Raw genomic sequence first — 22171 nt, forward strand, 5'->3', positions numbered from 1 at the left:
ACTGGCTAAGTGTGAATCGGACTCGCGCACGATGGGTTTCGTACCATTACGCAAAAAACTGCAAAAAATCACGTTTGTTGTATGGGAGCTATACTTAAATATTTATGTTATTCTGTTTTTAGTATTTGATGTGCGGCAACAAAAATCATCTGTGAAAACTTCAACTACTATAGCTAACTCATAACTAGCTATAGATATAGCTAGCTATGAGTTACAGCGGAGTCTTAGTAAAAGAGTCTCGTTTTTACCCTTTGGGTACGGAAAATCCTCCAAAAGTATCTGCCATTCTAGAATTATTTTCCAAATATGCTACATGCGAAGTGCATGGTGGGGGTATAATAAAATGATCGCAGCGTATCCGGTGGTACATTTTGGCACTAACAAAGGTTGTATATTGATTTAAACCAACACGATTTTCATTCATAATTTTAAAACTAAATTACGTTTATTATATGGCCTGACAGCTGAATGCAGCTGTGGTAGTTCCTATATTGCGGAAACCAGACGCACCATTGCGGAAAGGGTCAAGGAACATATCGCGGCTGTTAAAAAACGTCAAATAAATAAGTCTGCGGTAGCCGAATATTTGCTACAATCGGGACCAAACCACTGGATTGAGCTCCACAATCCCAAAATCCTCTCAACGGAATGTCTTTACTACGACAGGAAAGTACGTGAAGCAATTGAAATCAGAAAACACAGATGTCGTGAATGTTGTGTGTAGGCAAAGTGACAACCCTAGCGTACAAGTGAATACTTAATCAAGATCAAGTGCAGGTAGTTCGCAAAACCCGCTCAGCAAGATATTGATACAATTCCTAGCCAGTCTGCCTGTGACCACGAACGTAAAGTCACGTCACGTTAGAAACGTCAGGCAGGATTAATTCCCGTATTAGTTTTTAAAATTATGAAAGGTTATAGGTAGGTTATCGTCTGTAACATTTCGTATAAATTATATGCACGAAATGGAATTTTTAATTTACGGTAAGACGGTAACTCAAACCTTTCTCGAGATTTTTTCTATCGAATGGTTAAAAACCTTATGAAGATCTGTTTAGTAGTTTTTGAATTTAAGGGTCGTTTTATAATAATTATGTAGTGGTTTGACGTTTTCCGCAAAATTAGCTGACGCTAGGTGGCTTGACAGTTGTGCACCTAGCGAATATATATCACTACAGTTCGCGTTCTAAAATATCTGTTACAGTCTACTTAATTGTTCTATATAAAGGGGCTTAAATATTTTTGTTAAGCTATTAGAAAATGGGAAATAATTTTGATGCATAGTCTGATCCCTTACTTTTGATGCTGACTGTACCTAAGTAAAATATGATCTGCCTACGATACAGATGGTTCTGGGTTCATATCCCGCCCGGTAAGGGCATAGATATAAATGGTTAGAAGAAATATTTGTCATTGAGCTACGGATAGGGCCTCTGGTCGCAGGACAACTTTTGTCATATTTTTAATTGTCATATAACACTTTATGTATAAAATTGTAAGTCATAAAAATCTTTAGTCAGAATTATTCCTGAGCATAACTGGGTTTTTGTCATAAATTAGTTAAGTATGTCATAATTTTTATAGTCATTAATTTAATTCGCATATAATTTTAGGTTAGGTTCGTTAGGTATGCACAAAAAATATATGACAACTGCTATGTATGTCATCAAATATTATTGCTAAAAATGTATGACACAATATAATATGACTTTTCATTTGTATGCGCAATGATGATTATGGTACAAATTGTTATGCGTATCAAAGATATGAGTTAAACTTGTATACAACCCAATATGGACCCGGGCTTCCAAACCAGATACGAGTACCTACAACTTGTATGAAATTATTCGGATGAGCCCTACTTATGGATATTTCCCATGTATGTTTCTATTTATCTAATTTTTTAAGTATGTAAGTGCCTTATATTTGGGTGACAGACGTCTTCGGTATAACGGTACAATTAGGCCAGGGTTCAAATAGGCGACGGTAAACTTTAACCAAGTAAAGGCACGTGGACTGAATTTTCTGCGCGGGTTCGTAGTTTACATGCGGTCAAGGGCCGCTCTTGCACAAGATAATTGTGATTCAAAATCCGATCGGCGACCAAATATGTTCACAAAGTAGCCAGAGGTGCTGCTCGAATATTAAGCACAGCCTTGGTCCCTGTTTGCGCATGATGTTTACAATGAAACGGTGATTAAATTCAGCATGCGTAGACTACGGCCAGCGTTGACGAAGAAAAATCTGACCACAAAAGTTTTGTATAGATATTTCGTATGGATTGGGCCTTATTGTATTTGATGTTATTAGTATCTCAATTTCTATCGTAAAAATAACTATGACAAATATATATTTAACAAAAGTGTTATTTTTACTTAATTATATTTCTATTTTACTTTTTGAGTTTTATATTGGCTACGTACACGTACAGTTATAAGCCGTTACCGAAAATATTCCCGTCCGTTTTTCGTGTAATAGTACATTGTTGGCAAGGGATGGCAAGAAAGGCATTTTCTGACTCGGACTTTTTGTCAGGCCACGGCAGCCTCTTCCCACCGAGGGTCAGAAAATGCCCGTTACATAGTGCTTTTCTCAAACATCATCATCATACACACATAACTAGATGACGCTAAACGGTGCCATGTTTTGTGGTTACTGAATTGTCAACAATAAAATACATTATAAAAAAAATCTAAACAGCGATGTCATATGTGCCAATACACGTAAAAGATATACCTAAAAAGATACACCTGTGAAGGCCCTGGTGGATAAAATACAAGTCACGACAACGCACAGCTTGAAAAATAGTAAATTGATCGAATTTAAACTATTGTGAAACACACTATCACCATCCATACATCCATCGTGAACGCTACTGACGCACAATTAGTGCTTGTAAATGGACACCTAGAGACCGATTTTTGAATTTCAAGCGCTCGATTTCGTCACTCGAAAATCTATGGACAACGGAGAAAAGCTATTTTTGAATTACGAGCGACAGAAATTGGGAATCTAGTGGTAGACCACCCGTTTTCAATTCTATTAGTAGAATTTAAATGCCTAGGCTCAGACGCAGTTACTTAGACCAAGCGAAAGAAAGAGTAGGGGTCGTGTCGTATCAAAAAGTCAAAGAGTTGGCGCAAGATAGAAAAAGTTGGAAGATGCTCCACCGACAAGAGAATAACTCTTTAAGTTTATGAAGATGAAATGCCTCGTAGTGGAAATAGTATCAAAGGGAGAACACGAAATCGAGCGATCCAAATATAAAAATCGGCCACCTAGGTTCTCCAAACCTGTCGCGCGACAAACTAAAAACGCGTAAGTTAAACCGTAAAATTAGTTTAAAATAGTGAATTGATAGATTCCCTTTCTTATTTTTTCTTTCTGGGCCTTTCTATAAGGGCCGGGACATACGGTCTGCAACCCGACTGCAACTTGTATGGGAACTGTACGCCGACTGCCCGCCAACTGCAACGTCGGCCCTAATAGTTATGCACAGAGGGAAATAACATTCAATCGAAATATAAGAACCGCGTCCTTTTAAATGTTGTAATCTGTTGAATCAATAATGATCAATTCCGTATTTTGTGCAAACCAGAGTTTCCGGGTTCAAGTAGGTAACTAATATCCCTCATTATAATTATATTAATAACATATTATTGTAATATAAATATTGGTGTATTGGTAATTGGTATAATTGTTTCGCAAATTTAATGTGATAGGCTTGTGTTGTGATAGGCAACGTGATTTATAATGATCAAGCTTTTTTAGGGTTCCGTAGTGAATAAGGATAGTTCGTCTGTCCCTCCTGTCCTTGCTCAGTAACCTTTATGAGTAGTATTGCAAACTGTAACTTGCTTTAGACCTATGTTATGTTAACAAAATGGGAAAACATAATAATCTCTGAACAAATAGGGTACCTAAAAATGAGTACGAACGGTCGTCCCCTACATGAAACCTGCAAATGCTAATGTATTCCATTAATCTCACGATAAGGGATCTCTTTTTAACGTGTCAGACATTCGGTTGTTTTAGCAAGTGTGAAGTAGTAATTGTAATGAATAGAGGAGAAAGTCATATAAGTAGGTACGCATACTTTAATTAATTACTCATTACGTCATAGGAGAGGGATCTTGACCCCCCTCCGGGTCGTTCCTAGCGCAAAGGTTGTCCATCGCGGTTCAACGCGGAAACGCAGCGAGCGTGATGGGCACCTTTGCGTTGGGAGCGATGTGGGGTGGGTTGTTTGACTAGTTTTTATGTGACTAGTTTATTGATAGTTTATTTTTAGTCCTTAAGTATTTTTTATGATTGTATTTTTTATTTTATGAAGATAATAAATGACATTAATTACTTGATTCAGTTATATTTATAAGATCCGTAGACGAGAGGCATCTAGACTAGCCTCTGCCCGCAACTTAGGATGCAGTGAACCCGCTAAACCGATACCACCGTTTCTCCCTGTATGGCCTGCGTGTTACGAGTATCCACATCCAGGTAATGGATTATATCTAGGATAGCTCACTTGTCGGCAACGCACAGTGCAGCCAATTTTGATATGGACAGTCTATCATTTAATTCTTTGAGTATATTGTTTACAATGATGTTTGTATAATGAATATACAATAAATCAAAATATTATGGTGTACTGATCTCAAAGAAAACGTGCGTGGCATAGCAATAGATCCAAAACACTGTATAAGATGGCTATGTGTATAGTCCTTATACCAAACGGATTATACATTAATAATATACCTACCTACATCTGAATCAATATGTTACATTGCCTCTCAACTCACATTGTCACATCTAATTAGTCCGTGTAGTTATAAAAGCTGACACGACATTTGTAGATATATACATAAAAATACCTTTAAAAATAAAAGAAAAAACATTTTCAAACTGAACCTTGACACAAATATTGCTTAAAAATCTTTGTTGCGTAAGAAACTTAACGAAATAGACAAATTGGCTATCGTCGTAGAAGAATTCCGTTCAGGTCTTCAACGGCAGTTCCAGTTCATCAAATGGCACGTTTTGCAAATGCTTGGTTAGTCGATGAAAATACATAAATTGCTATATTATTATGAGATTTGAGGAGTTACCTCAATTCCTCATAGGTCGTTGACAAAAATAGGACCAACTTGAAACTATATATGTACTTTCAAACAAAAAAAAACAACAATTGGTTCAGGAATCACTTAGAATGAGATAAAATACATCCAAAAAAGGTCGAATTGATGACCTCCTCCTGTTTCTAAAGTCGGTTAAAAAGTTAAATATATTTAAAGAACATGAAGATAATTACGTAGGCGGTTTTAGATTGGATGCAGATTCGTGCATATCTCTGTCTCGCTGACACACCAGAGCGTTAGAATAAGATTGGCTATGTGTAATACACATTTTGTATGGTCCTTACCGAACAGATTATACATTAGTAGCTTTATTTGACGTTCATAAGCGCATTATAATATGCCTACTTGGAAAATAAACTATCTTAGCGTTATATTACTCACTCCTGATATTTATGGATTAAATCAACATCAAAGTGATTAATTTCGATTTGTATTTATCGATATATGATACTAACTTGACATATTGCGAGTCGTGTTAATGACTCCGCGTATTGCTTTGTCCAATCACCACTGGTCTAAATCTAAAATAACGACTAAACATGGACTAAACGTAGATTTTATGTACTTACATCAGAAATATTGCTCCTGAGATAGTGTCCGCTGTGTATCATCCTGTCGAGGTGCATGTATCCGGGTCGCGCCAAACTGACTTCTAACGAGGCAAGGCAGTACTTCCCCCGTATTGCTCCGTCGATGGCGAGGCATTCGTCGAAGTCGCCATATTGGTTCGCGTTCCCGCTCAAAATCCCAGATGGAGGTTTTGCTGTGGCGTCGAACACTGGAACAAACAGTTTGTTTAATGACAGATTTGGGTTATGCCATAACTTTATACTCATTTATTTTAATTGGAGTTAGGTACATAATTATTCTTAATTTCTTGTCATTCATTTGGCGTCTCCTCACTTACTTCATATCAAAAGAGATGGTTATTAGTATGCAGACTGTAGACAAATTGAATAGTGTGATATTATACCAAGTTACGATTCTAAAACGCACTGATAATGGTTTTTAGGGTTCCGTAGCCAAATGGCAAAAAACGGAACCCTTATAGATTCGTCATGTCCGTCTGTCTGTCCGTTTATGTCACAGCCACTTTTTTCTGAAACTATAAGAGCTCTACTGTTCAAACTTGGTAAGTAGATGTATTCTATGAACCGCATTAAGATTTTTACACAAAAATAGAAAAAAAAAACAATAAATTTTGGGGGTTCCCCATACTTAGAATTGAAACTCAAAAAATCTTTTTTCATCAAACCCATACGTGTGGGGTATCTATGGATAGGTCTTTAAAAATGATATTGAAGTTTCTAATATCATTTTTTTTCTAAACTGAATAGTTTGCGCGAGAGACACTTCCAAAGTGAAAAAATGGGTCCCCCCCCCTGTAACTTTAAAATAACAGAATGAAAAATCTAAAAAAAAATATATGATATACATTACCATGCAAACTTCCACCGAAAATAGGTTTGAACGAGATCTAGTAAGTAGTTTTTTTTTAATACTTCATAAATGGTACGGAACCCTTCATGGGCGAGTCCGACTCGCACTTGGCCGCTTTTTATGTATTTCTTTAGTAAGACTGTTTAGGTAGTGCCCATTTACGTTTACCACTACGGTTACGCCTAAAATCAGCGGTGTCAACGTTGTAAAGAAAATCTGTACTCAAAGGGTTCTAGAACAGCAACGCAACACAGCACAATCAGCAACAACTCTTAGACGTTTTAAAGAAAAACTCACATGATCTTAGTACCCATAGATTAGTATATGTTATTACTGTAACCAGTACCTACAAATATAGTAGTAGGTAAATATAAGCGATGTGTTAAAATAGCTTATTTCAGGGTATTCCCATTTGTCTCACGTGACCTTCGCCATATATGACGCGCTGACAAATGGGAATGATTTATATGAAGCGCCTATTCCCATCTGTGCCCGGCGGGGAAATGGGGAAATCACGCTTATTTTATGTATAAAAATATATACTGGACTTTTTTTAATAGTACCCGAAGAAAGTCATATAAAAAACTGCCAGATAGTTAAATACATAAGCTATATTCGGATTTTTTCTACAATAAAAAATAAAAAATGATGAATTATTGAAGAAAACCCAAATTGGATTTGACTTAGGTCCGAGAATACTTATAAATTACAGTGGGCGTGGCACATTGCCCTTAGCGTTAAAACCAATCAAACTGGTCACCAATTACATAAATCCACCAGTTTGTTTACGCTTACATCTTAATGTACTTACCAATTAGTGGAGCAGGGCTTGCAATCCGGACCCAACTAGAATGTAATTCTACGGATCTGGTTCCGGATACGACGCACCTATTTGATCTACTGTACAATTTGGAGCCGGTTGCAAGCCCCAAGTATCCCAACTACAGGCGCATTCGTCTCTGAACTTAGGGTCTTTGGACGAAAAGATTCTTGAGTGACCACCACGTAGTGGAAGACGCATCGTTCAAGTATGCCGACGATCTGCTCAACATTGCAAGGATATGAACTGACTGGCCGACTGCTGTTTTGATGCCCTTAGTCCGATTTGGAATTTAAAGGCGAGATGCCACCGGTGTGTAGCTCTGTCACAGGGTAATTGCCTTATTAATTATCTACTATGATGGACAGTTTCGCATCATGCTGGATACTAGTAGGAATAATTGCGTTTTTTAATGTAACAATTTATAATGGGCGCTTTTATACTTTACCGTGAATGTCTGCTGTACGGTTTAACGTCATGATGAAGGGGACAGTTTTCATTTCTACTCTGAATGAAGGCTGGAGAGTACTTTTGGCTTATTAAATTCAATTAAAAAATAATTATACATTTCTACATAATAAATATGTCCTCTTGGTACTAACATGAGCACGGTGCCAGGCTTTTTCAAGTATTGGTTATACCTAGTTTTACCCTATGGATTTTCTTAAAAAATAAAAGGCGAAAAAAGTAGTGATCGATTAGACGCGGTTTTACGGAAATTCCTTACAAATAGATTTTTCGAGCTAAATAGATTTTCCATTAACACAAATTGTTTATGTCATTTGTGATTCATATATATATATATATATATAGAGACAAATTATTGAGCGATGATGTAAAATTGTATTGTGAAATAATTACTATTGATATTCAGGAACAAACTAACAAACTACAATACGAAGTATAGTCTATTTCTGTAGGTAGTTAAATAAATGTAAACAATGTGTTTTTACATTTTCGGATACTTGAAACATTGACCAGTTAACCAGCGAAATAGAAAACGCCCTGGATCTGTCCCTCATCGTTCTGGCTTGTGAGTATGTCATTTAATCGTGTAATATTTTCATCTTCCCTAAGATGACACGAATCAAACACACGTAACGAAACACGAACACATCAAACTGAGAACCTTCTTTTTTTTTGAAGGCGGTTAAAAATACCGTGTAGATATTTAATACAGGCTAATATTTGATTACTCGTAAATCTGACTTTAAATTAATATTAAGTTGTCTTAACACTACTTGTTGGTAAGTACTTACAGATACTGTTTATTTTTTTGTATATAATTATGTTCCAGTACTATTAAAAAAAAGTACCTGTTTATTTATTTAGGTACCTGTGCTTTCTAATTATTACAATTGTTACAAAATCCACATTTCAGTCCCTGTTATCGTCCTTGTTAGGCCGGAGTTTTATCCAAAAAGCGGCGTAATTTGCGAAAAGCCCTTCCGACCTTATTTGATTAAACATTTGCATCCACGTCAGATTCCGCCAAGCTATATATCTTATTAAAGTAGGCAAATACAGCCCTTCGTTGCGAGATAATGTGTTTGACCTATTTAACGATATTACTCTTTGTTATCCGTAATTGACAGTAGTATTAAGATGAAAAAAGTAAGGTCTACATAGATTTTCCGTCGAGTAGAGTAGATGTAATGTAGGAAGCTATTTTTACGCGTAGGTAAAAAAAAACAAACCACCAGTAGTAGTAGTAGTATTAGTATGTAGTATAATATGCTTTCATCACACTTGCTCGAAAAATACCTTATTTCATGCAGCTGAAGGTCAAAGGCGTATATCGTCTCCGCGAGAGTTATGGATTTTGGAAGAAAAACCTAGAACTCCCAAGGGAGTTATAGCTTTTTTTTTTAATTATATCACTTATTCATACAAACCATGTAGCATAAATGAGTTTTACTTTTAAAATACTGACGTTTATAATTTTTTTTGTTTATGTTTAAAATTATTTGATTTGATTAATTTAAAAGCCGTTTAATAGTTATTTGTGCAACAAGAGAGGAAAGTTGGTTTTTCTTGCGAGTGTTGATTCGCTCGTGATTCAATTTTAGAATCTTTCGCTTACTCGGGACTCAAAAACACGAGATGTAAAATAACTTTGCTCCTCAGTAGTGAGAACATATTAAAGGTTAAAAAAATTCAACATCAAGTTAACCACATTTATTTACATTCATGAATGAAAGGCATCATCATTATGACGAAAGCTTCTAGAAATATTCCTGTATTCATGGCCTTCGCTAAATTAAAAAGCTTCCTTGTCTCACTCCCTGGAGTGAAAAAAGTAGGCTTGTTTGAGCTGCTGAGGTGAAAAATATTTTTACATAATTTTCAATCGTGGCGGAATGCCGAATAGTCTGTGCCTTCGAATAGTTTGTACTATATATCAAGAAATTACAAAATGGCGGACGAATGTTTGATATGTCACCGTATTTAAGAATTATTCACTTAAAATTTAGATTTTTCTTCACAAGTATGATGAAAAACATTGTGTGTAACGCCGAGTGTGTAATACCAATTATTTTGCAATATTCTTACCACCCTCGTATCCAATATTTCACTTACCCTCCTCGTTGCACAATGTACTATAACGCAATTCGTCGCGTAAAGATACTTGTCGTGTTAATGTAAATGACATTTTGATTATATACCAAGTGTTAAATCTTTGTCTTCGAAACTAAATAGTGCGTGTTTCAGCACGAGCGCTATAATGACACATAATGGTAATAACGAATACCTACTTAAACAGTTTTTAATTGATTATTTGCAGTTTTGCAACAAACACAGTGTCTAACCGCCAATTGCAGTTGTTGTTTGTCAGGTTGACACCACGGTGAAATGTGTGACGATGACAACTGGCCTTAGTGGCCTTCCAGGCGTCAATAGGCTACGGGAGCCGCTTACTATCAGGCTGTATGCTTCGTTGCTACAGATGACATGACAGTTCAATATGAGCGGCAGGATGGCGGGTGGACCTTAGCAAATTTGAACGAAATATTTATATACATATTGTACCTTCGGTGTACAGTCAGCGTCAAATATTTTGTAGCAACCAAAGTAGCCAAATAGTTCGGTACACCATATATTTAGTATGGTGTACCGAACTATTTGGACACGATGACTGCTACAAAGTATTTGACGCTAACTGTACCTCAGTGTATCTTAAATAGAATCCAGTGTACCTCTCCCTAAAACGAGATATTTAACGAAAAAGGTCCACCGGCCATTCTGACTTAATGATTTTGATTTTGATGATGAATTTTATTTACTATCGACACGTGCTTTTGAATGGGCAAAAATAAATATTTAAGCACTATTTAAGTACATATACTCGTATGTAGTATGTAGACGCGTGTTGTGAGTCCTATTATCATGTTATTAAAGGTTAGATTTGACAAATCTGCGCGTCATAGTAGATGACACGATCTATATGATGCTTTACATTTTAGGTACTACGGGTATTAACATATGAGGTGTCATTGAATTCGTCGGAATTGTAAAATAAATTAGGATAGGCTATATAAATTTAGAAAATGGCGCCCGCAAATGAAAAAAGAGAGGTGGGGGGGGGGGGGGGGGGAGGAAAAAAATATAAGCAGTCGGGGTTAATTCCTATTGGTAACAGTAGTGACAATGCACATTACCAGGTTAGCTTGAAACCGTATGCATTGCATCACTACATTCAGGGTCTCGATCCAAATAAAAGTGCAAAGAATGTACTTGACGATTAATTAATTACACGGTCAAAAAATCGAAGCTGTAGCTTGAATCCACAAAAATATATTGTTTTTCTAGGCATGTGTGAAATCCAGTGCACGTCGTTTCAGAAAGTCCCGAAGCGTCAATGACCTTTGAATAACATTATGTCAAATGTCATTCAAAAAGTGATAAGTAGAATGCCTGGCGCGTACGCTCTTCGGCGGCGTGTTTGGAATACTGACACTGATGCCTTGGCTCCCCCAGCGTTATATGGGGCCATTTAGATGGTGCGATATTTTTCGAAACAGCCGTAAGAATAACTTGAATACTTTAACTAAAAAGTCTTATTTCTGAATTATTAGAGAAGTACTTAAATCCTTCCTCCAAAATCTGCTGGTAAAATAATTTGCACTGGCCGAAAATGAAAGGCATGTAAATCTGATGAGTTAAGAAGCCGCCACACGAAGGATTGACTTACACGAAATCTTCTCGCGGCTTGCCTAGTGTTCCATCGAGGATTCCGAGCAATGAATCTTAAGATGCGTCGATCCAGATCGTCAGGATGACGTCGAGATCGGCCGGGTGCTTGAGCGTGTTTTGGAACTGTAAACTGTCCGAAGTCACGTAGGTTTTGGGTTTTGGTGCATGCGGTTTATCAAATTATGTGTGGGAATGGGTATGTTAGGATGAATTTCATGAAATACGAGTAATTCTTGGGTTCGTCTTCAGCTGTTCGTTGGTATATATTGATAAACGTACAATATAGTAACGCTCGATATATGAGTACAGATATGGTGCAGGCATGATGGTTTTTGTAACAGATTAATTTACCATTCTTATACAATATTTACTTCTTATGACTTTATTTATGCATATGACTATGACAATGACAAGTTATTATTATTACTCATAAATTATCAATCGCCATTAACTTTGTAAAGAGGCTATAACTCAAAGATATCTATTAGTACAGTGCAAAGAATATAATACTCACCCACAGGAGGTACAGTGACAAGGATTTTAGGATAAAATTGATCTCTAAATTAAAATTATGATTTAAAAAAAACAAGTTTGTTTCCATGTAACTACGACTTCAACGTGATCTACTTACATCAATCACTGTGTTAGAAAAAAATGTTCCTAATCACCGATTAAAAATCATCGTGTATATTTGGCGCTTGGCACAATGGATGTGATTCGCACGTCGCTCCGATATGCGAGCGGTATGTCGCGAATAGCGTTGTCTCGTTCTAACATCGGAGCGCGTGCGAATCGGATCCAGTGTGCCAAGCGCCTATAGAGTAGTTGACTGCTTAAGAATAAGAATATATTTATTTTATTCCAAGAATTTGGCATTGCAAGAGCAGCAGTACATTGATCCCCAAACTAGGCTCAGCCTGTAACGTAAAATAAAATCAGTTTCTTTTTCGAACTGTCAAAACGATTAGCCACTACGCAATATCTATGAAATACAGAAAAATTACGTCACGGTCAAGTTACCTACTCTATAAAGATCTTTCGGATTTATTAAATAGAAATTGGGTCTGAAAATAACCTGCGGTATAGGTTTTAGCTCGTAAGTACGTTGTTTAGGTAACTGTCACAGGGGGTTAAAATTAAATAAATTCAGATATTAAACTTATTAAAGACACGTTTTGCAAGCGATTTTGGTTATTTTTTTTCAATAGGCTTTCAGTTACTTATCAAGTGAAAATTAATTTCAAATGCTCAGGTCTACTAACCTTTGAAGCTGTAATCAAATCAAATTTATAAGACAAGGCAATAAAAAGTATGTTCATTTGTGTCAATATATTTCATTTACAAAACAACATTTCAAAAAAAAACTTATTGGACGCTTCCCGTTAACAAATTTTGAATGAACATGAAATAAGAGAAGAAGAAATGTTTTATAACACAAGTAAAGGAAATAATCCGAAAACCTTATAATTATTATTAAAAAAGACTTTTATTTCTTGCAAGTAGGTACAATGTCAACATAAATTAAAATTGAAAGGAATATACATAATTATGTTACGTAGTTTAAAATGTCATTATTTTTACATAAATTCAATTTCAAATTGAATCGGTTCGCACGAACGCCATGTCTGATTCTACCACTGTATTGAGTCAGGCTTTCTAGGTATACTTCGTTGATGACAAAGTTATATTTGCAGTTGGTGGCCATGTCAGTTATGTTCGTAGGTACATTATTCGTATTCGTAAAAGCAATATTCGTTACATTACTAAAAATATATTGTAAAATGTTTTATCTTGGTAAGCAACGCTCGCTCGGGGCGTCAAGGTGGTAATTTATTTCATTTTTGGTTGAATGGTTTAAGAACTTTATTTCCAAAACTAAATAGTCCATAATAAGCTAATCGTTTTATATTAATTGCATCTTAATAATAGCTGAAAAACAATGCATGCTCGTATCTATTAAATACTTCAATCATGTTTTAATAATAAACCTTGCTTTGTTCTTGTTTCGAATGAAATAAATAAACCAATACCGACATCTGGTATACACATACTTTGGCAACCCAACATAGTAGTAAAACCCTTGAAATTCATTAATTGTATGGGAATCGATCCTTCGCGCCTACATTTTTTTAATTTCAAATCAATCAAATACCTGGGGTACGAAAATTACATGCATGGTTTCGCACCGCCTAAATGTTTTTTTTTTTTACCTAAAAAAACCAGCGTAAAGACGATGTATTGATATCCGCTGCTAAGGGTATTAGGTTATGGAGAGTAGAGGTAAGAAGAAAAAATACAATGGGACAACTGTTGCTAAAGTGTCCAGCTGGCAGCTGTAAATATTAGTTCGAAATCTCTCCGGTGGCGCTAAGGTAGAACAAGGACACGGAGTGAAGAGTGCTATCAGTGATTTTTTTTAAATCCAAGTCAATAATTGGTTCGCGATGTATTGTGGCGCCACCTATATAAGGTTTTTTGATGGAAATTTGTCATACACATAGATTGTTCTCCTTACCTCTACTCTCCATAGTGTCGCTAATATCCCGTTGTCAATAAATGTCCGTTACCTAAGTTTGCCCCAAGTTTATAACATTTAAGCCCCATTTTCACGGTTCAAGAACTTGCATGCGATTTTCGTTACATGGCGTTGTTTGGTCAATCGACTGAATAATTGTACTCTGTAGTTAGCAAGTGTTAGTGTCAAATATTACATGCAAGTTCAACCGTCTAAATGGGACTTTAGGTCTATGTTATCAGCGATCTGTCAAATGTTGCTACTTGACGCGTGTTATGCGAGTCGTTTCAAGCTCGTATCATAATCATATCAATAACTTGTCAATAACAATTCAAGCTGAGATTTTAAGGTAACTAATACTATGACAAAGGTATCGGTACTTAAAACATACAACGTAAAAGTTATTTTTGCTAAACAAATTACGTTATTATTTTATTAAAACTCAATTTTACACCATTCTTATCTCATATTAAGAAAATGCAGATTTTTATATCTATAGGCATAGATTGTTTCATCCAGAGATTAAAAAAACAAATTCACCTCAGCAGCTCGAACAAGGGTAATTTGCTGCTTAAAAACAGTGAGCAAAATCGCATTTTGCTAGGAGCGTACCGCGCTGCGCGATGCAAGCGCACATACTTTTACGTGCTCGCAGTCAGCTCGCAGTAGATAAGACGAACAGAATTGCGCGGATGTAAAGAGCGTGGAAGTGGCTAAGTAAGTGCATGCATTCAACCACGCTCGAGGTGTGGGTGCGATATTTTTATAGTGCTTATTTTTTTGGATTTTCTTTAATTTAATTTTTGCAGCTTATGTTAATTATATTATGTAAATTTTATATTATTATTTTTTACCGAATTATTAGTGTTCTAATTATTTACTACTTGTTAAATTAAACTTAATTGTTAGAATACCTTAAGAAAACATGAGTAAAATAGTAATGAAGAAGGATTACATTTTTCAGATTGTATTTTTACCTTCCAAATATGTTCTCACTGCTGATGTGAAAAGTTTTGTGTACTTACTATGCGAGATCAAAGTTATTTACATCTCGTGCGCTTTTGAGCGCCGTATTACGCTCAAGATTCTACATTAGATTCACTCACTACGCTCGTGTCTATTATAGAATCTTTCGCTTGCACGGGACTCAAGCACTCGAAGAAATATCAAACTTTGCTCTCTTATTGTACAAATAACTATTAAAAAGCAAACATTTCACATTTGCCATATAGAACGAAAAACATTGGGGAATTCCTTTTACAATAATTATTTACTTACTTATCATGAATAATATTCTGATTGGTGACATTCAAATACCACATTATACATATAATAGGGCCCCACCTTCGATGTCAGAATATCTATTTGCCTATAAATGGGGTAATAAATAAAGTTGGAAAGATTAACATTAAATAAATAATATATCGTGTAGCAAAGATCACCGGCATACAGGTGATGGGTTAGTTGAGTTCTTATACTCTTTTGCTAAAAATAAATAATCTTGTTTAAAGTATGGTTTTATTGAAATCAGTAGGTAAGCTGGACTGTGTTGTAACGACTAAGCACTGCTTTTTAACAGGGTCACTTTTGCACTTACATACTTGTTAGAGCGTGACAGGCATGGTGACAAATGATAAAAAGCCGACCGGCTTTTATAGGAGGTATTTCGCAATTGATTTAAATGATCTGATAAATTAAGTGGCAAATCCTTCACTATTTATTATGCATCCCAAAATAAAAGTGATCATAGGAATTAGGAATCTTGTAATTAGTGCAATATTTTGAATATTGAAGCTTATGTTGCAGACTGTTTATTTTCTTTTAGACGATTGAAGGTATTAGCTTAAATACATTCAACCATAATTATAATCAACCATTTACTGTTAAATTAATAATTATTATGCAATTGTTATTCTAGCTTCAATGAAAACACAATATCTATCATAATCTCATGCGTCTCATACGTTTACAATTATTTAGCTCAAACGATGTACCCGAGTGCTTCCGAGGAAGTCTGTTACCCGAAGTGGAGTGGGTGGGACAGGATTTTCTGTAGGAGTCGCGAGAGCTGCGTTTTCGAGTGTAGATGAGAAAACGTAAGTGGCGAGTTGGCTATATGTTTAAAGTCCAGTGACATCTCTCTACCCCTAGCTGTTTGTGGGGGGTGTATCGTCTGGTGGAAATAAAATTGCATACCGTTTTTTTATTAACAGGCATCCGGTTTTTTTATCCCGTAGCCCAGTACTTAGTCCATCGCTTTCACCCAATAGCCTACTTCATTTTAAATAAATAAATAAATATTATAGGACATTATTACACAAATTGACTAAGTCCCACAGTAAGCTCAACAAGGCCTGTGTTGACGGTACTTAGACAACGATATACATAATATATAAATATTTATAAATACTTTAATACATAGAAAACACCCATGACTCAGGAACAAATATCCATGCTCATCACACGAATAAATGCCCTTACCAGGATTTGAAACCGGTCAACTTCCAGTCACTGAACTATTATTATTACTTATCCCGATTATTATTATTATACCGATTCTCGGCACAGAGAACCAGTATTTTGCGCCATGAGCTGTTGTTGTTTTGACATCAAACTATAAAGCGGAGCGTGAATCTCGCGACCTAAACGCGTAAACGCCATGAATTTTGCAGCGCTTACGACGTTTTGGTCGCGTGGTACAGGTTGTGATTGCGACAATTTAAGTAAAGCGATCCCAGCGCATAGGGTAGTAAAAATTAGAACTAACTGCGTCTTTAGCATTTCGTTAAGTGATATGGCTCGAAATTAAACTTTAATTTACCATTACTCCTGAAATATTCATTTAAATTTTATGGTGTAAGGGACCATTGTAATTTGTATGAAATGCTTAATATAAATAACGTATTTAATTTGATAATTATTAATACTGTAGCCGTGTAAATAGCTTTGCAAATGCCACATACTATGTGATCTTTTTATAAAAGTTAGGGATGGGTATAGTAAGTTAGCCTAAAAGATAGACATTCAACATCGCGGACTTTTTTTGTAGACCCATGAAAGAGAGACAACCCCACCATACATTGTGTTGTCATAGCTCAAACGGATTAGGCAGCGTTTTCGATTAAAGCTCCCAGCCAGTGTGATTTTTTCCGACAACATTGTTATATTTCAACCAATTTACACAATACCTTAACAGGTTATATACCTAAACCTTCCCCAAGAATCACTCTATTGATAGATCAAAGTCGTATGAAAATCCGTTCCGTAGTTTTTAGTTTTGGAGTAGTTTTATAACATGTAGTGCATTGACGTTTTCCCTAGACTTCCGGACGCTAGGTTGCGTGACAGTCGTGCACATAGCGAATAGCTTCTCTATACTTAGTAATAATAACTCAATGCTTCCAATAGTCTTTACACCGTGGCGGATGCTGCCTCTGCGTGAGCTCCATGACACGGGCAAGGGCCGCATCCGCTCGGTGTACCGCTTACATCTCATTAAAATGTCAAAAGGAGCCTCTACGTGTTGGCTTCGGCTCCGCGCACGCCTCTCAAATTCCGGAACACTGTTGTTCCGTGCGTGATGGGTAAAGACCTTTAAGATACGTCAAATATGAGTATCTAGTAGACCTAATATTTGACGTATCTTTAAGTTCGAATCGGGCCGCTCGTCAGTTATCAGTGTTATCACAAGGTCAATACGGTATTGTCATTATTACCAACACGCAGTCTGCATAGCTGTTGTTATGGGCATTATTTACGTATGCATTAATTTTGCAATTAGGTAACATAATGTCATTCAACCTATTGCATACATTTACAAGTCATCAGCATATTAACACGGGTATACTCGTAATCTATGCATATTATTTAATAATATATTATTAAAACTGAATAAGGTGTATTACGGAACAAAACTAATTTACCTCTACGTTTCGATCGTTATACCGTATGTGGTGAGTAGAGCGTAGATAAAAGGCCACCAATATTTGAAATCGATTTCGTTAGGAATCCAAGTGGCTGGAGTATTTCAGAGATTACGAAGGGGATATGATATGATACGCTTGCCGACTCGAGTAATGAGCTCTTGAGCACCAGCAGCTCAGTCTTGGGCACCTGTCCACGGTGCCAAGAACTGACTTAAGTGATATTTTGTACTTTATTTATTTGAAGCCTCTAAGTAATGTTTGTATTCAATCCACCAATTTATTGTTTTTTTTGCCCTAGCACTGATTCTTTATGGCTTCCACAATCGTACTACATATCATATCTACTGTAAGTATTTAAAAATACCTATGTCAGTAAAATGTTTTTTTTTTTCGTAAAGTAAAAGCTTGTATCTCACGTTGTCACTAAAGTTTGAATTGATGTTATCTTGATATCCGAAAGAATAATATTAATTTAGTAGGGTAGTTTTTTGAAAACTTAAAGGTGACACTTTGTTTGATCAATGTAATAAATACCCAACACGATGAGAAAATATAAGTAGATACCAACACTATCATTGCTAATGTATCAACAATGCATAAATTACTTAGGTCCCCTTTTATTTTTTCTTGCAGGTTTGTGTTGGACACCTTGGCCTATTTTACATAAGCATTAAATTACCTATGCATTGTTTAAGATTATTCTCTCACAATCAGTATTTTTAACATCACTACTAACATCACTAAACTTAGTAATAGAAAAATCGACGTACTTTTCAAAGCCCAAAGTTCCAGGCGCTCCAAGCCCTCCAGGTATAATTGGCTATCCCGGCGGCACAGCTCGCTGGTCCCGTTGGTGGGCACCACGACCCTCGGGAACCGGTCCCACAGCTCCAGCACCCCCACACTGTCAACTTGCCGCTTGACATTGAAAAACGTCCTGTTTAGAATACTGTCGTTAAACTCTGGTAGGGTAAGTTCTATGCAATCGCGCGCGCAGGCTATAGTTACAATTAAGGTTAGTGCGACAAGCACGCTCCCGCGAGCGGCCATGGCGATGTCGGTATCAACAGTGATCGCAGCAGCAGTGCGCGCGAGTTTAACTAATGAACTATTTATTTTGTCGCGACTATGACATCTGTAGCCCTTATTCACTAACGACGTAACCGACACTAGCATCCTTTTATTGTTTGGCATTTTTATACGATAGTTTAAGTTTGTTGTGTAATTAAATATAGTTAGGTCGCATGTCACGGCTGGGGTGGTGTGGTAATGACTATTATAATTTTGGTGGTAACGATTGTTTTTACAAGCTTTTATTTAACTTCACGTGTATGTATCTTTGTTGCTTGCTTTGTATGTGTGTCCTGGAATCTTGCAAGTTAAATTTGACCCACTTCCCGGTTTCCGATTAAACTGAAAATTTGCATACCTTTGTAAGTCGGGTGATAATGCAATATTATGGTACCATCAAGCTGATCTGATGATGGAGACAGGAGGTAGCCATAGGAACTCTGTGATAAAACAACGCAACCTAATTGTGTTTGGGTTTTTTTTTCTGTAATCTATTTATTGACAATAACAATATACATAATGGATATATACAGATGATTACTATAACTCGCTTATATCTAAAATAGGCCCTTGAGGCATTGTACCAAGGATGCTGGCGGCATTTCCTCGTTGTATCGCAATACTGATATGTTGTGCGAGGAAGCCGCCAGCTCTTCGGTCACCAGTTACGTCAACCAGACGTTTCGCGATTTCTCCAAAAAAGAGGTTTTTAGAATTGTCTCGATGAGTATTATTAAGTTTCAGTTAAGACCGGATGCCGCGGACTGTAGTTTAATATATTTATACAGGGTAAGCAATTTGAATATGGCACAATGGGCTTTAGATTTACGTGTCCCTTTTTAGGTTTTTCCCAAAAGAAACATTTATCTTTAAAAAGTAATTCATGCTAAATATAGTCTGTCAAGCTATTACCGTCAGTAGAAAAAAAGCGCCGATTGAAAAAAAATGTACGCGCGAAGTGTTATCGTCCCATCGAAAATTTTAAATTCGCGCCTTTTTTTACTGACAAACTTCTTTGACCGGCTATATTTTATCCCATGCCATTAATTTAATTCCATTTATTATGAACAAAAGTATGACGTTTCTAATGACACTCCCTCACTTGTTTCATTCGGCGGCCTTTACAAGTGTCAACAAGAAACTATATACTAACACCCTTATTCATAAAACTTTACGTGCCTGATTTAGTTAAATTATGTTTTATCCCTTTCATACAAATACATAAGTCAAAATGAAGACAACGCCATGTAAGACTATGTAAGATTTAAAATTAACTCCATGAATTAAGATTTTTTAGACTATTGAAAACATTTATTCAGCAAATACAACACAAATTATTACAGTAGTAATTAAATAAATAAATATCGTATACAACAAAATTAACTATGTTAATGATTATATTATATTTATTTTATAAACCGACTTCAATTTCATAGAAGGAGGAGGTTCTGTATTCGGTTGTGGCTATTTTTTTTATGTACGCTCACCGACTAGTTTTTCTTTTTTTGTTTGAAAGGAGTTACTTCCAAGTTGATCCCATTTAATTTGATTCTAATCTGATGATGGGATCCATGAGGAATTGAGGGAACTCCTCATTTTTTAAAGGCACGTGTATGGTGATGTTGGTGTTTTCTTAAGCAAATCGAGCATTTTTTTGTTTGAAGTGAGTTACCTTCAAGGTGGTCGCATAATATTTTTGGTTCTGATCTGATGATGGAATCCATGAGGAATAGAGGGAACTCCTCAATTTTTAAAGGCACAGGTATGGTGATTCGACTGTATTCTTAAGCAACTCAAGCATTTCCTCTCGAAAACTACCAATTTGATGTAGTGCAACTGTAGCCGTAAGGAGTTTGACTCTACATATTAGCTGACGTGTTCGTAACTTACTTTCCGATACATCTCGCTCGCACAAATAGGATGCCAGTATGAGCGAGATCCATAGAAAGTAAGTTGCTCTAGCGAATATGTCAGTGTTAAACTCGTGGTAAGACTAATTACTGATTATGAAGACCACGGGCGATATGTGGAACTTCCCCCTTATAATTGGGTATATTATGATTTCTGATGTCGGTAGTGTTGGAAATAAGATGTGAGGGGTAGATGTGAGAGGTTTGTGAGGTAGACGGTGGTAGTAAAGGTAGACGAGGGTCTGAGGTTGGGGGTTGTGGGGTTGGTGCTTGAGTCAGGGTTTGTGAGGTTAGGGGGTTGAGGGGGCGGTGAGTTGATGGGTCGGGGACTGAGGGGTTGGGAGTTGAGGAATCGGGGGGTAGGAGATGAGTGGCCGGGGGTTGGAAGTTGAGGAATTGGGGGTTCGGATTAGGAGTTAAATGGTCAGGGGTTGAGGGGTCGGGGAATGGTGGTTGAATGTTCGGTGGTTCAGGGTCAAGGGTTTCAGTGATCAGTGGCGGGGCGGAGGATCGATTTAGAGTAGTAGCAGGAATGAATTCCCCAGGAAAATCCTGATTATTTATGAAACTTAACGAATTAAGTGTAAAACATGCTTGTGATTTTCATTCATGCGTCACGCGTCACTCATAACCTTTAAACTAAAAATGGTAAAATAAAAACTTTTTACACAAGAACAAAAAGTATAAAATACAATATTATCCTTTTTAAGTATATGCGTTACCAACTGATATGTTTGAAGTCGGTGCCAAGTCAAATAGTAAAAATACCGGTCAAAAATAATCAGCTTTATGTCTATAAATCACATTCATCATCATCATCCCGTCCTAGCCGGTTTCGGACTCAGGCGACTGATTTTGTACTGGTTAGTGTAATAATAATTGGAAATTGGAAACTGGAATTAATTCTGTCGGTCTCTTTGTTATCTTTTCACGGTTAAACATCTGAATCGATCTAGGTAAAATTTGGCATGAAGGTAAAAAGTTTAAGCCTCCTCCTCCTAAGACGCTCCTTGAATTGTTTTATATTTTGAAACGAAGTTTTTTGGATAAGGGACTAAAAATAACTCAGTCTTAATTCCACACTTGCGTGCTATGGACAGTTCGAAAATAAGTAAAAATAGCTGTTTACAAATTACGGCGGCAAATAAAAGCTATGGCTT

The 22171-nt window shown here is 36.4% G+C and overlaps 1 protein-coding gene across 1 annotated transcript in view; it reads right to left on the reverse strand.

Moving 5' to 3' along the window:
* LOC133517070 (nose resistant to fluoxetine protein 6-like) overlaps positions 1 to 19239 on the reverse strand; it is a 41481-nt gene extending 22242 nt beyond the window's left edge. Inside the window, exons 1-2 of the mRNA XM_061850214.1 lie at positions 18801 to 19239; positions 5705 to 5913 (exon numbers count right to left, since the gene is read on the reverse strand). Of these exons, the coding sequence (XP_061706198.1) occupies positions 5705 to 5913; positions 18801 to 19224 (633 nt within the window). The 5' untranslated portion in view covers positions 19225 to 19239. The remainder of the gene's footprint in view (positions 1 to 5704; positions 5914 to 18800) is intronic.
* Positions 19240 to 22171: the final 2932 nt, after the last annotated feature.

This window comes from Cydia pomonella, chromosome 4, assembly GCF_033807575.1.
Source record: "Cydia pomonella isolate Wapato2018A chromosome 4, ilCydPomo1, whole genome shotgun sequence".
Classification (NCBI taxonomy): Eukaryota; Metazoa; Arthropoda; class Insecta; order Lepidoptera; family Tortricidae; genus Cydia; species Cydia pomonella.